The 16,829-nt window shown below is 40.0% G+C and overlaps 1 protein-coding gene across 1 annotated transcript in view; it reads right to left on the minus strand.

The window, feature by feature from the left end:
- Nucleotides 1-1,574: 1,574 nt before the first annotated feature.
- COL11A1 (collagen type XI alpha 1 chain) overlaps nt 1,575-16,829 on the minus strand; it is a gene marked incomplete at its 5' end in the record, with an annotated part of 325,199 nt that continues 309,944 nt past the window's right edge. Inside the window, 4 exons of the mRNA XM_042464341.1 lie at nt 1,575-3,805; nt 5,489-5,722; nt 11,691-11,759; nt 15,505-15,617. Of these exons, the coding sequence (XP_042320275.1) occupies nt 3,659-3,805; nt 5,489-5,722; nt 11,691-11,759; nt 15,505-15,617 (563 nt within the window). The remainder of the gene's footprint in view (nt 3,806-5,488; nt 5,723-11,690; nt 11,760-15,504; nt 15,618-16,829) is intronic.

A 16,829-nucleotide genomic window follows, 5' to 3' on the forward strand; every position in this document is an offset into this window, starting at 1 on the left:
GTGCCCCAACAAACTACAAATCTCACAATTCCATAGCATTGAGCCAAGATAATTAAGGTGGTGTCAAACTGCATTATTTCATTGGTGAAGATGCAGCCTAAGAGAAGGGGAAGAGTCTGCTAGCTCCTACCCAGGTCTCCCACTGGTTATGCCCCCCATCAGGCACACAATGAATTTATAGATGTTCCCCAACCCATTCTCTCTCCTTTATGCAAGCACTAGTGTGAAGGGAAACCTCTAACCGGGCTTATATTGGAGGAGAAAGTGTCTGAAACATATGTTTTTGAGAGGGGGAGAGAGGCACAACTATATGATAAACCTCTGCAAATAGGACTTTTAGTTTGTGTGGAATTTTGAAAGCAATTGCTTTGTTTGAGCCTTCTTGCACCCAGAGAGCTATATATTCCTCTGAAATGAATGGGATGTGCACTGGGAATACAAACACTAATGCATCTTTGGGCCCTGGGTCTGTTTCAAAAGCCGTGCAGCCCATGGCTTTCTATCTGCATCTACATACTGATCAGTATTATAACAATATGCAAAGAGATCATGTAGCACAGTGATTCCCAATCCTTGGTCCTTCAGCTCCCAGAATTCCTATTGACCATGCTGGCAGGGGCTTCTGGGAGCTGAAGTTCAAAACACCTGGAGGACCAAAGTGTGAAAGAAGTTGTAGCGCAAGCGTTCATAGACTTGGTCTACTTCCTCAGGTGCAAGTATTGTAACAAATGATTGTCAAGTGAGAGCTGCTGCACACAAGTTATATATTAGTACTTGCGAGTGATCAAAACTTGGGACAGTTTGGGAAAAAATACTTTTTAAAAAGACAACTCCTGGCATCCAGCATGGTCAGAAAACTGTCTTTTCCAAAGCTCTTCTAGTGACTTCCATATAAAAATGTACATGAATTTAGTGTGTAGATGGCTATGCATACACTTTAGCTTATGTACAAATGATTTGAAAGCTACAAGTCATGTGAGAGAGAAACCTTGTGGCTGAATCTGAAGAAAGGGTGATCCAATTTGGTAAAATAAAATAAAAATCAAACTTGGGTTTTGCAGCTGAGAATCTTGACGATTAAATTAAATATTGAAAAATAAATGCTTTCCAGTTACATTTTGGATTGCTTCTTATCTGTATTCCATGGTCCATGTGATGGAGTAACAAGAGCCAGAATGTCATTCTGTTACTGAAGCAAACAGAACATTTCATGTATGTTTAAGAAAGAGAGGGATCACTCCAGGTAGACAAGACTTGATTTTATTAATAAAATGTATACTTTTCCTCTTTGAGGTGACAGTTACAAACTTTGGTTTTGTTTTTTTAAAGGAATTCTGAACAGCAAACAGTTGACTTTAAAATCTGTTTTACATATAAAATGTTTGCATGATTTTTAAAAAAAAAAACAGATGGAAATGAGCTAGTGGAATCTGATATCAATTAATTTAAACAAATTTATATAAGAAATAGTAACAAACATTTACTTTTCAAGTCTTACATATATTATGAAAAATAGGTACAAAAGGATTTGTTTTGTTAAGTTAATATCTTTGTCTGACTACCTGGGGGGGGGGGGGGGGGAAATGTCTTGAGGCCAGGCCAAAACAGCCATTTAGAACAAAAAATGGATTGCAAATTGTAACTTTTTGGGTCAGAAAATAAGCTCCATATATAGCTGTTTTTTCATAGGTTGCTTGGCAACTAGGTAGAATCACATGATCTAGACTTATTTGCCATAATATAGCAAGGGGGGATCCATAAGCAGACACAAGGTCCCACTTCGGCATGTCCCTTACTAAGGGAGCAAAGAGATTCTAGGAATACAAATCCAGAACTTGGGGCTGGGTGCACATGGGGTCTCTTCACTGTCCACATATCACTGAAAGGATGATCAGTATAGTCAACCACCCCTGAGTAGCACCTAGGTAACACTGCCAGTCCTCCAGAATGCAAACAACATCTTGAACTGATCTACCAGTGCCTTTAAAGAACCATTTGATCTGCAGAAATCAGCCAGCAAAGCATTTAAGGGCATGCTAATATCTATGTTATCAAGCTTCTGTTAAAGGTACATCTATTCGGTCAAAAAAGAAGACTACTTTAAATATGTTTCATAGCCAACTGCACTGATCATTTTAGCAGGAGGAGCAGATGCACAGCTTTCTTTTATGTCCAGTTATCACTTGGTCAGGACTGGAGACTCTTAATCTCACCCTGATATTAACAGGCACATAAGAAAAATACACATATTAAAGGGATGGACAGGTAAAATCTGGGACTGGCTGTATCAAATGATGATGTCACATTCAGGGAAGTAAATGTTAACTATAGCTCAAATATAATTTAAGGCACACCTGACAGAAATGGAGATAAGATAATCCACAAATAAATGTTTAGAGTATGGTTTTGATACAGATGTGAAAAAGTTCAGATTTACTGAAAGGGATGACTGTGTGACTAGTCATATGATAGCCCTTCCTGAGATTGCCTGTAGGATATGGCAGCAGCACTTGCTTCGCCTCACAACTCGAGTAAAATCTGAAGAGCCAGCCCTGTGAGAGAAGTTTACATTGCAACTCTTCTATACACCAGCATTGCTTTAGTTTTGGGGATGGACAATAGAGATTATGAGTAAAGTGTCCTCAGCATGAGATCTTCTACATGGCCCATTTCTTCCAGTGTTACCAGAATTGTTGAGGAAGATATTGTGCTGTAATAGCTCCTTAAAGTTTAAATTAGAAGGGATCTTCTCTTGTATCTTTTACATACTTATTTTAATCACAGACATATGTTTCCCATCCCCAAACATAAAACTTGCATATTGCACACACACTCACATTTCTTGAAATATCCTGGCAGCAGAAACAGAAAATTAAGACGTCTGAGGTATAGCACCATGGAAGAGCACCTCAATGGGTCCTTTTCCTTCTTGGATTTCCTTATCACAAAGTAGTAACAGCAGACAAGTGTGCTATTCAAATGTTTCCAGTTTTGCCACCTGAGGTTTTGCTGGTGACTTCAAACAACAGAGCTCTTGAACATCAATATATACAAAGGGATTTATTATTAATAATAACAATATTATTATTAGCATATCAGAAAAAATGGAATTGGATTCACTGGAAATTACAACTTTATTTTTCATAATACATACACAGTATTGACAACATAATTTTAAAAATTATTATAACATAAGAGCCAGTTGCAACTCAGCGACACATGCAAGTTTTGGAAATGGACACAGAAAGGGCAGCACTGTACTGTACATAGAATAATTACAGTTTATTAAACAGACCTTCTTAGCACCTCTTATGGTAAAATAGAAAGAGCACCGTGACATTCAATTTTACAGCACCAAGAAATCAAGGGAGGTATGGTTGAGTTTGGTGGGATTAGATGGTTGAGGACATTATAAAATTAACCCCATGTTGCCTGTCTCTGCCACAGGATCCTTCATAATTTGCCAAATAAGTTTAAGTCATGTGATTCTGTCCTATGGGGCAACAAGTGTTCCTAAAGATGACATACATACATGGTGAAACATAATTTTCTACTCCATCCTTATTCAAAACTTGCATGTGGCATCAAGTGGATTGGTGGTAGCACCAAGGTTCTTTTTTTCCTCTCTCTTGTCGATAGTCTTCTCAATGCTTTAAACTTAACCAAGGAAACAGACTGGACCAATTTCAAATCCAAACTTCTGATTCTGATCACCAAAGTCATTGATCATCACATCAAAAATAGGCACTTGGTCAATTTTGGGAGTGTTGATTTCGATAACAGTCTTTGCATAGCCCTTTCTTGACTGCAAAAAACAAACAAAAAAACAACACTTACAACAGAACAAAACTTACAGTAAGTGTAGGTACACTGAAGAAACAACTCTAGTTTTTGTGTAGACTGACTCATTAAACACAGTCAGTGGAGACTAGTAATGCAATCCTGAAATGATGCTTGATGGAAAGAAACACCAACAATGTGGCAGTTACTATCTAGTGAACTGGGGCAGCAGCAAGTTGGTTGATTATGGCTGCAATAGCTTTGAAAAGACTGAAAGAATGCACATAGTAAGCTGATGAGGAAACTATTGACTGAACTACATTTTAGGTATCTAAACCAAAACCCTTGGGTCTAAGCTGATAAAACAACATCATTGGCTATGCCAGATAGCTCTTCAACAGCAGGAAAAGAGATTCCACCTCAACATTAGGAGGAACTTCCTGACAGTAAGGGCTGTTCGACAGTGGAACAAACTCCCTCGGAGTGTAGTGGAGTCTCCTTCCTTGGAGGTCTTCAAGCAGAGGCTGGATGGCCATCTGTCGGGGATGCTTTGATTGTGATTTCCTGCATGGCAGGGGGTTGGACTGGATGGCCCTTGTGGTCTCTTCCAACTCTATGATTCTATGATTCTAGGTATCATTACCTCTGTTTACCATAGTTAGCACTGTCATCACACTGCGAACAATGATAGAGACTGTTTTGTCAGACTCATTTTGTGGGGTAACCAATAGTTGCATTGCCTGGATTCCAATCTGATTTAGATTGGAGGGATGTAGAAAGAGGGGCATGGCTCACTTCCTCTCAATCTAGGAATTATATTTCTATATCCAGCTGGAGTTCTTACTGACTGCAGGACCTCCTGCAGCCCAATGATCAAACTCTGAAGAAATAGAGTGGCAGGAAGGAAAACTGTGAGTTACTGTAGCAGATGGATGGTGAGTAAGGGGATTGGTGAAGAGCATGGCCTGTTGGGAAAGTAGAATGAAGGGAGGAGCTTATTTAAATAGCAATTTGTTCCAAATAACCCATACAGAATAAGGTGTCTAGAGGTTTTCACACAAAAGGACTAAAGCTGTGGTTGATAATACACCAGGGATTCTTAGGGCAGCATGAGTAATGATTTAACACTTGTGAAACTTCACAGACATGTTCTCTTTAATACCCTTCTCTACCTATCAGATTGAGATTCCACTTCAAACAGCAGCTCATTGGATATGAAAAACAGATACAAGATTTTATTTTATTTTTCCAAAAAGGCTTTGGCATTGCTGCCACTTCCATTATCTGCTTTAGGGAGAAATTATATTAAAATGGGGGAGGGAGACCTTTCATTTGCAGTATTATTGTTATTCATCTTTTCTGCCACACGTCATAGAGTACAAATGCTTCCCAATTGCCATCGCATATCTCAGTACTGTTCCTCCAGTGACTTCCCTTACCATTGCATTTTGAACAAACAGTGCATTGTCTGTTGCTTGCTTGATTTGCCTTTGCCTTAAGTTATGGCTAACATCCCTTTCTTCTTCTTCTAACTTTTTTTTTAAAAAAAAGAAACCAATTCTGTGTAGGCTAAGAACAAACAGCACCAATGAAAGGACACTTTGAACTTTGGAGATGTGCGTCATAATGGCATTAAGCCTGAACTCATTTGATTACTAAGCTAACCTGCCATCTTAAGTAGAAAAGAGCATCCTGAGCTTATACTTACTGCACAGCCATCATGAAGAGCTTTGATGTAAGGATTGTTGTCATAAGACATCTCTTCATCGTTTGAGCCTAAGAACCTCAGTGCTTTGTCATAGCTGTCGGAAGATACATCATGCCAAGCCACTGACTGATGACAGTTGTAAGTGAAGTTCTGTCTGGCAGAGGCACTCAGTAGTTTAAGGAATGTCATTTGGACCATATTAATAGAATTGCCTTCAGCATCGACATAGGAAAGCTGAGGAGTTTCAAACAAAAAAAGAGAAAAACAAGGTTCCATAAACAGTCACATAAATATATGGTTGATTTTTTTTAAAAGTGCAAAACAAGATTACATTTGACACAAAACCACATTAACTGGCCTGCCTGTAAATCAGCAGAGACACACACATGTTTGTTCTCCCATTAAGAATGCATTCAAGCTGTGAATCAGTAAACAGATTTTTTTCTTTATGCAACATTACATGATTATGCAGTTGGGCTGCATATAAGTGTCAGAAACCTGAAAACTATCCCCAAATTCTCCCAAGGACACAATTTCACTTTGATGTAACTCTGCAGTTTGTTTTTCATGCTCACTGGATCAAATGTACACCTTTCCGAGTGAAGGAGCAAATGAATGCTTCCTTCCACCACAAACATGATGTTTAAGGGACATCTGTGAGCATGAACAGATGCACAAACAGAGGCATGAATCACTCTGGCCTTCACACACATAAAAGAAGGAAAAATCACATACAATTTGGCCTTCTATGCACATTGGTACCTGCACTAGGGTTCTTAGATTATGAACATGAATATGGCAATGAAACTTTTGACTTCTGAATAGTGAGTAGACTGAAATCTTCAGGAAGGACTTGTGGGACATTCCTCAAAGGACTGTCCCAGCTCAAAATATATACAGGTGTTGATTGATTTTTTTTCTCTGTATTCTGTTCTTACAGTAGCCTCTTGCCCTAAATACAGATTCCTCAGCAGAACTATCAGATGTAGTGGCACTCCTATTTCTTTAAGAGCATTCCATGCCTTTTTAAAAATCTATGTTGTCAAAGGCCTTGCTATCTATATAAATAAAAATGTTTGTTTGTTCAAAATCTTAAATCTCTGAACGTTCTTCAGCGATTGCTTTGACACAACATTTGAATACACACATTTTATATACCTACTATGTTTTTATACACCTAATATAGATGTTACACCCGTGATAGGCAAAAATGTTTTTTTTCGGGGGGGGGGGGGGGGGCCACCGCACAATCTGTTGGACATAACAGCAACATACACTATACTAAATATTTTACAATTCCATTTCAATGTTTCTGACATAAGTCACTGTGTGCCGCTGGTCACTGTGAGCCACTGGTCGCCATCTTCCGGAGTTTGCCGGCCCCTGAGGGTCCCTTTGGAACACTGAGAGGCCGGCAATTGGGCCTTGGAGGATGGGAGGCAGTGGCAAGAGATGATCTAGACACGGGTTGTTTCTCACATGGACAATTATATGTTGCATGTTCTAGAGTTGGCAAACCAGACATTCTCTATATCTACACAGACAATGGAACAACAAAAAATATTGTACACCCACAAGCATTGTGAAATTAAATATTTCACAAACATGCCCTTTCTCTTTTCTTTCTTTTTCTTAACCAGACTGAGCCACAGTAATGCGTGGTCAGGTACAGCTAGTAGTCTATAAAGCACATGCTGATTTTTTTTTGGCTCACTTCATTATCATATGATTGTGATGTGGTCCCTAGTGCATCTTATTTTCCTTGGATATCTGGAAGTTCTCTCTCCATATACGATTGGAATCGATCCTGCAGAGTTTTGAGCATAATTTTCCTTGCATGGGAAATTAATGCTATGGCTCTTTAATTGTTGCAGTCTTTTGTGACTCCATTTTTGTAGATGGCAATGTATATTGGTCATTTCCAATCAGTTGGCAACTGTTTTGTTTTCCATCTTTGTTGACATATTTTGGTTAAGACTGGAACTGATTCTGTTTGTGTGTTGTACAGGATTCACAGTCTGATAGTACCTGGCATAGCTTTACAAAAAGACTCTCACCCCATAGGGATGCCATAATCTGCCCCAGGACTCTTTCTTCTGGGACTGTGATACAAGTTGCAGTGTAATAAGTAGTTTAGGATATCCTTTAACTCACACCACCATTACTAAACCGTACACTTCTTGGACCAAACCTATACTTTCCATCCAAAAAAACACACAATGTGGGCATAGTTTGAAAATGTAATTTTTAAAATTCTGTTCTGAGAAGTAAAGGTAAGGATTTGCCTTTTGTTGTTTGTTTTCAGGACCAATACTAATAGGAAAAAATTAAAGAGTTGATTGGATCTACCTCCTGATTATGTATCTATATGCCCATGTTAGGGAAAGCTGCATATAAAGATGCACAGGGAATGTTGTATATAAAAATGTAAGTAGAAAGAAATGCTGCATATAAGAATCTTATTTTATTTTTATTTTTTAAAAAAAACAAAACAGAGATTGATGCAGAAATTGAACCCAGCAGATTTCAATACATGCAAGTATGAGACTGACACAGGCCAGAAATATACTCATCCATCCAAACTAAGATTAAGAGCATGTCTACATGGGTCATTTGCAGAGGTTTCCTTCTGTCCTTGCATCACTCCATCCAGAAAACACAGAGCCAAAGGCCCAATTCAACTACAGATGATGTTCACTTGGGAAGGGCAGTCTTCCAGTAAATCTGGGCCATCCATGCTTTAAAGTGAGTATAAAAGATTCATCATTTGCTCTAGATCTTCCCAGATAGTCCAGAGCATTCCAGAGTGACGGCAAGTTTAGAAAGCATGTTGTGCCCAGCCACCGCAGGTCACTCCTCTGAGGTCACAACAAAGTGCCCAGCCATGTGATCAATGTTGGACACCTTGGTTCTGCCCATGTCATTGACACTGGACACCTTCATTCTGGCTAGCAGTGGCAGGCAGCACTATGTAGCCTCCTGTCCTTCTCTTAAAATCACTTTTCATGGCAAATGGTAGCATGTAAACAAGATTGTATCATCTCCTCTCCTCATGCAGGGAGAGCTGGAGATGAAAATCAGTGAAGTATGTAAACTGAAGAAACAGAACTAAATTTTCAAAGGAAATTTAAGTCTGGAAAACCCCTTTTAGTTCCAGTGCTGCATTATTATCTCTTTGTCAGTTAAAAAAAAACTATTTTACACTAAAATATTTTTGTTCCTGACAATGTTCCTTCATTAGTACTTCAGTCCAATTGCAAATTGAATATACATAACTTTTACTGCATTGGCATCTGAAAACTAGATTGGGCAGTGTGTGAAATAAGGATCTTTTACTAGCATTACATTTTGAATAAATTCCACAGTGGCAACATAGTTTGATAATTCAGCCATACATTCTCCAGCAAAAGCATGATGAGAATAAATTCTTCAGTAGAATATCTATTTGAAATTTAATAATATTGCTTCATACACTGCGGTAGCAACTCTAAAATATCCTGTCTGAAAGAAGCAGTTGCTTTCCTTTGGGAATGAGATGAAAATTATTTTTTGGCATGTAAAATAATTCTCGGCTTTCCTCAAAATATAATATCTTCTGATTTAAAACTCATTTTAAAATATGCCTATTCTATCAGTTCAAGCAATTCATATTTGCATTCAGAGCTAGCCAATAAATTCAGAATCTATACTCTGTCATGGATACTAACTTTGACTACTTCAGCTTGTTAACGTTGAACTGAACAGAATAACTGGGTAGGTTTTATTAACTTTCAGATTAAGGTTTGTGCCAAGATAAGAAAAAGGTTATCAATAGGCTGTCCCACAACAGGACATAATACTTAAGGATGGGCCCAGTTTATATATTTAATGGTCACCATATCTTATGACATTTGGAGAATATATGGCCATTATCAGCCTCACAGTGTAATTAAGACTAAAGAAGGTAGGTGTGGAAGTACTTTGTTGTCGATCTTGACCCACGGCGACCCTGTGAATGAGACATCTCCAAGAATGCCCTCCGTTTCTCTGCCCATTGCTCTGCATGTAACCTTCTTTTTCTACCTCCCTCCACCTTTCCTAGCATTATTATTTTTTCCAATGATTCATGTTTTGTCATGATGTGTCCCAAGTACAACAGCCTATATTTTGTCATCTTGGCTTCCAGGGATATTTCTGGCTTGATCTGCTCTGGGACCCATTTGTTTGTCTTTTTGGCTATCCATGGGATCGTCGGCACTCTTCTCCAGCACCACATCTCAAATGAATTCGTTTTCTTCCTCTCTTCTTTCTTTCAAACTCTCACATCTATACATGGCAATAGGGAATAAAATGGCTTGTATGATTCTAAGCTTTGTGCTCAGTTGCATATCTTTGCATTTTAGGATCTTTTCTAGTTCTTTCATAGCTGCTCTCCCCATTCTTAATCTTCTTCTGATTTTCTGGCTACACTTCCGTTTGATCCCAGATATGAGAACTCTTTTACTATTTCTATTACCTCATTTTCTAGATTGAATTTGTGTAAGTTCTTTGTGGTCATCATTTTTGTTTTCTTTATGTTCAACAGTAAGCCTGTGTTTACTTTCTTCTTTGATCTTCTTTAGTAGTTGTTCGAGGTTTGTAATGTTTTCTGCTAGTATTATGGTGTTATCAACATACTGTATCTCAGACTGTTGACATTCCTTCCTTCCATTTTCATTCTTGATTCTTCTGTGTCCAAGCCTGCTTTTCTTACAATATATTTTCCATATAAATCAAACAGATAGGGTGATAAGATGCAGCCTTGTCTGACCCTTTTGCCAATTGAGAACCATTCTACTTCTCTGTGTTCTGTTCAGATAGTAGCCTCATATCCTATCTGTAAGAACATTCCATAGACTTTCATGATCTATGAAATCAAAGGCATTGCTATAGTCTATAAAGCACATGCTGATTTTCTTTTGAAATGCCTTGGTGCACCCCATTAGCTATCATATGTTTGTGATGTGGTCCCTAGTGCCTCTTCCTTTCCTGAACCTTGCATGGGCCTCTGGGATTTCTGTGCTGCCTTATAAAAAAAAGTGTGTCTTGAGGGGGAGAGAGGCCTGGCCTGGAAGAAAGCCCTCCTCCAACCACCATTTGAGGGGAAGAGGCCTGGCCGGAAGAAAAAGAGCCCTCCTCCAACCACCACATTGAGGGGGAGAGAGCCCTGGCCTGGAAAGACAAAGAGCCCTCCTCCAACCACCATCTTGAGGGGGAGAGAGGCCTTGCAATTTTTTGTATTGTATTGCAATTTTACTGTACACCGCTATGATCATTGCGGAATAGTGGTCTATAAATAAAAATTATTATTATTATTATTATTATTATTATTATTATTATTATTATTATTATTATTATTACTCAGTGCCAGAAGCCACAAGACAGGTGAATGCATTATCTTAAGAATCGAAGGCACTGGGTATACAGCAAATGTACAAAATTTTGTAAAAATCTCTTCATCAGGAATGGGCAAAGTAAAGTTCATGGGCCACTGAGGCCCAGCGTTGTTTCTGTTACCTATGGTCCCCTTGGTCTTACAGGAAGAAGAAAAATACCATGTTTTCTTTGCTTAGAAGCTTCGAGGAGCAGTGCTTTTGTGTTTTAACAGGTTACAAACATTTTTAAAAAATAAAAATGAAACAGAACACAACTATTACCTGTAAGTTTAATCAGAACCAAGCCTGCTGTGGTCCACAGTATGTTTTGGGAATGAAAAACTGGATCTCATACTTCCAGTTGTGAAATACACTTCCTCTTAATACTTAGCAATGCTTAAGTTGAAAAATCTGTTTCTTGTCCTGAGCTCTTGTAATGGGATGTGGTATAAATTAGTCATAGCTACATAATTACAAGCAGCAACATAAGCATGGCAAAGAACAATCACATGCAATTATCAAAGAGGTCATCGTGTATCTGCCTTGGCCCTGAGTTCCTGCAGGTTCAAAGGAAAACTGCTTGCATATGCCACACATCCTTGACAATACTCTGTGCCTAGAGCAACCTTATGTGTGGCCTGCCCACACTGAAATCCAAAAAGACAAGGGATGTGGTGTGTGATTCTTAGAAAAAGCAAACTACATGCAGGAACCTTGTTTGCACAAATTGATTATCTTTGCTAGATTTGGTTACTTAAAGTCTGGACAACACTGCATATTAATTCTAAAGAAAACAAATGGTAACTTACCAGCTTGCCTCTTTTAAATTCACTGAACCAGGTTCCTGGATTTTCTTTTGGCCATGATGAAATCCTGACCTGTGAGAAGGGAAACCCAGCAAAGAATGTTAATTATGTCAGCCAGAAATGACTAGGAAATAAAATAGTTTTACATAAATACTGCTACATTAATCTTCTTTTTAAAAAAGAGGAGAGCGGGAGAGACAGAGAGTGTAAAGTGCCTGGGCTCTCTGCCTAGTTTTAATTGTATTTTGAGTTATCCAGAGAGAAATTTATACTCAGTTCTCATATTACAGATTAAATAACCAAATATATTAATTGGACCATCCAGGCAGATCTGTGGGAAATGGATTGTGGATACTTTGCCTTTTGGCAGAGCCCAGGCCCAGATGGTATCTTGTTCCTTTCAAATATTATAGTTGTGATTCTCACTGAATCAGTTATATTTCCCTCTAAGAGAGAATGATAGGCCTCTGTATCATCCTAGGATTTATAATTCTAGCAAAACTTTGGTTTAGGCTGAGTTAACTTTAAAAATGCATAGGCCTTGTTGTGATAATGGGTCACAGGACATTCTCCCTGGCAGTGATGGGACAGAGGAGAGGAGAGATGACATTTCAGAGCAAAAAGAGATAAGCAGCTCCTTGCTCCTCCAGGCACCTGGGATGCTGAGTGGGCATGGGAATGTTCCCCCTGTTTCCTCAGTGCAGACTCTATAGGAACATGATGACATTGTATATGCACTAAGTTGGTGGAAAATGATAACAATCTATAAGATGTTACCAGACAAAGGGTCTTTGCCTTTCAGGGAAGCTTGCAACCTGCGTGGACAATGTGTATGAGTGTGTGTGTGTGTGTGTGTGTGTGTGTGTGTGTGTCTGCCATAGCCTGTGGGCTGAGATGCTGGGTGCCTGGTTTCTTTCCTCCAGACACAGTAAGCTAGAGTGTGTGCTTGTTTTCCTTTGCTTTTCCTTTCTGTTGTTCTTTATTGAGAGTTCCTGCATGGCAGGGGGTTGGACTGGATGGCCCTTATGGTCTCTTCATCCTCTATTATTCTATGGCGGGATACAGACCGCCGCTTTGCGGTGGTCTCCCACTGGCGCCATTTGCTCCGCGCAGGAGCCGCAGCAGCCAAACCGCGCGACTCCCGCGCGGAGCAAAAAAGAAGCTCCATTTTGGAGCTTCTTTTTGCGGCACCTTTATGACGTCGCGAGGCGCCGCTGGCGCATTCGCGACGTCACAGGCGCTGTGACACGTCTGGACGCTATGCGTCCAGTACGTAAACATGGCAGCCCCCATGTGGAAGGGGCGCCGCCATGTTGTACGTATTCTATACGTACTAAGGTTAGGGGGGTGCGGAAGCACCGCCCCTTCCTAACCCTAGTACGTATAGAATATGTACTATATGGCGGTTTGTATCCCGCCTATGATTCTATGGTTATTGGGAACTGGAGAGTGGAATTGTGATTCTAGGCTTTTATACCTTTCTATCTCATTTTCCTAAATAAACAACCTTTCCAAAACTAGAACTGACTGTTTCATCTGCTTCATATCCTAACCCACATATGCTGGACAGCTGGATAGGCTGTGAGTGTTACACCTGACAGCTAGTGATTGAGCTGTGGGTGTGACACCTCAAGGTTGAGGCAGGGAATGCAGTGTCCATCATTACAGCCTCCAAAAAGTAGCAAAAATGTGTGCACTACAGTAAAGTGTTTGAGGCTAGTTGGTGCCTGGATAAGAGACTGTGTGGTGGTGTAAAGATTATAAAGTGCTTGGAGCTCCACAATGAGGAGTGATTCTCAAACCTTGTACATCAGCTAGCTGAGTCCCTGACCATTGTTCAGAGGATTCTGGGAGATGAATCCAAAACTGAAACATTGGACAGCCAAAGGTTGAGAACCATCTGCCTTAGAGCAAAGCTTAGAAGAGTTGCTTTTTGGACTACAGCTTCCAGAATTTTCCCAGCAAGCATGGCTGAGGGGTTCTGGGAATTGTAGTCCCTGCCTCAAAACACCTCTTCTAATCTTTGCCTTACTGCTTATTAATTTCCCCTTCCAACCTCTCTTTTCTGAATATAGATTCTCCAGGTATTTTGAGGTGCTCTGATTTGGATATTTGATATTAGCAATATAAAACTAATTGTTGTAAAACTAATCATGTTGTAGTGGTTTCAGCATTCAACTACAACTCTGGACGACCTTGAGCAATTCAGGGGCGGTGAAGACTGGCATCTTTGGCTGGCCTGGGGATGGAGTCAGGGCGTGGCATCTACACAATGCCTGACCCGACTCTGTGCACTGCACCACACTGCGTCACGGCACTCCTCTGGCGCGGTGTCTAGATGACGCAGCACCAAAGAAGCCCCATAAAGCCAGCCGCTGGCAGCTATGGTGCTCTTTCCAGGGTACAAAAAGGAGCCAGTTTTTGCAGCTCTTTTTTGTCTTGTGGAAAGGCTAGATCAGGGCTGTGGTGTACAGCTGCCGTGACCCCAATCTGGAGATGATGGAGGTGGCTGCAGGCCACCCCTTCAGGGGCAGTCTGCACAGCCCTTCAGTTTCAGAGGAAAGCAAATACACCCTCCCCCCCCAAACAAATCTTGCCAAGAAAACCCCCTGATAGATCTGCTTTGGGATTGCCATAAACAGGAAATGACCTGAAGGCACATACAGCAAGTATAAAAACACTACAGGAGCCCTGCTGGACTAGAGATTGATTGATTGATTATTTCCTACCTTTCTCCCTAATCAGCCTTTCTCAAATAGTGGGGCGGGCCCCCCAGGGGGGGGGTGCGAGGCTCCATAAAGGGGGGCGCGAGGCTCTGTTATGCAGAGGTGTACTTATAACAATTTTATAGACAAATGATACTATTTACAGTCACGCGGGGGGGCGCAAAATTTTTTCTCTTCCTTGGGGGGGGGGGGATGACAGAAAATAACTGAGAAGCACTGCCCTAAAGGACCATTCAATGCAGCAGCCTGATAGTAATGTATCAGTACTGTGCTATATCGTCACATTGATTTGTATCTGGGTGTGGATTTTATTTATGCTGTCAGCTCTCAGTATAACAACTATGAAGAAATACTTGTGGAACTATCTCTATTGAAACTTAGGAGAAAATAACTACTTTGAACTACTGCTTGTTATGAAGGGAAGGGTTTGTAGGAACTGTCATTTAAAAAAAAAGGTCCCAAGGTCTGGGCCACCCATAACCAATTTGTGAATCAGAAATTACTTACTTGTCTCCCCCCACATCTATTTCCTGAATGTCCTGGTACAATTCACTTTCCCAAGAACCATCAGAATACATTTAAAGTGTGAATTTTGAAAGAAAATAAGATCATTTGGAGAGTTGCAAAAGAGTTACATTAAATATGCATTTACATATGTATGGCTGCTTTCTGTCACATGGACAACATTTCCCAGATGCATGCTGGAATGATTCCAGAGAAAGAGTTAGGGAAAAGAAACCCTTAAAAATGACTTCATTTCCCATGAATCAGAGTGTGTTTTGTGCATCATTAGAAATGGCTCCACAGCTGTGGCACAGACAAGGAAAAAGTGTCCAGCAAACAGGTGCGGCAAGCTAACATCTGCATTAAATAAGCATTTGTGTCCAATGGGGGATAGACTTTCCTATTGGTGTATTATCATTTCACTGCCTTGTCTGAGTTTATGTAAATTTGGCAGAGTAATTATCATGCCTAAAAAAGGCACACAAAATGAACAAAAATGTGACTGCATTCATCTGCTTTTTGTCACTGTTTTGAAACAACCCAGCAGGAACCATCAACAGTGAACATAATAACAAATTGGTACTTACTCCTTCTGACTTCTTATCTGGATAGATGCAAGTTTCCCCACCTGCTGTGAAATTACAGTACACCTTGAAAGAATCCCCAGAACAACCCTGGTTGGGATCAATCCAATATTCTCCTGAAATGGATAAGAAAGGAATTGCATCAGAGGATTTATCTGCTTGATTCTAAGGCTTTACTGCCTCCTAAATGAGGCTATAAAATTTTTAGTGGTAAAATTAGATGTTTTGTACCTTTTCACAGAATAAAATGATCCCCATATTCTTTATTGTTTTAAAACATAGCTTGGTAAACTTGTCTTATGTTTCAGAAAGTTTAGGAAAGGATTTTTCAATGAACAGTATCATAGTACTGCATGATAACTATAAGCTCAGAAGGAATGGGAAGATACATAGGGATGGCAACAAGCCCATTCACCATAGGGTCACCCCAGATCTGTAGTGTTAAACTGTAGGCTGCATTTAATATTCTGCTCTTTGATTGGACCCCCCCCCCATCAAATACAGGGACTGCGGGGGCAGAAAAAAATTATGCATGTGTAACAAGCAAGAATTCCTCCAAACCTTCAGAAATATGGTCTAGTCCTTCCAGGGGTGTAACTACACTGCAAAAATAACTGTCATGCTAAGGAATTCTGGGATTTGCAGCTTTGTGAGATATTTAACCTCCCCTGTCAGAGAGCTCTGGTGCCTCACCAAACTACAAATCCCAGAATTCCATAGCTATAGAAGTTAAAGTGGTTTCAAACTGCATTATTTCTGCAATGTGGCAGCAGCCAAGGACTGTGCCACTTTAGAATGTGTCACATGTTTGAATATTTTTCCACAAATGCTATATGCATATAGGAAATTACCAAGTCATGCAGAAAGCTAGGCCCCACTGATATACTAGCTTTCAATCCATATGGAGTTTTTGACATAGGGAAATGAACATGTGTATAATTTGCTTAACCGAGAGGAAATGGCACAGCCTCAGAAGAAATGTAATAGCTATTCCACTGAATGTGAGATCACCCTAAGAGCAGTGAGAACAAAGTGGTATATTTCTTTTCATGTCTGAGACCTCTTGTGTCCCAAAACATACAATATTATCTTTGAGGACCTCAACATCTAAGACTGGTTGACAAGCAATAAAAAAAAAATTAACTGAAACCAAGACCCAAAGTAATGTGTGCGGGGCGGATTATACGGAAGAAGGTGGGTTGGGCCCAAGCCATGTAGGGCTTTAAAGGTCAAAACCAACCCCTTATACAGAGCCCGGAAGCCAACAGGCAGCCAGTGAAGGGATTTCAAAATCGGTGTTATATGGGCATACCAAGTTTTTCCAGTGA

The sequence above is a fragment of the Sceloporus undulatus genome, chromosome 4 (genome assembly GCF_019175285.1).
Source record: "Sceloporus undulatus isolate JIND9_A2432 ecotype Alabama chromosome 4, SceUnd_v1.1, whole genome shotgun sequence".
In the NCBI taxonomy this organism is placed as follows: domain Eukaryota; kingdom Metazoa; phylum Chordata; class Lepidosauria; order Squamata; family Phrynosomatidae; genus Sceloporus; species Sceloporus undulatus.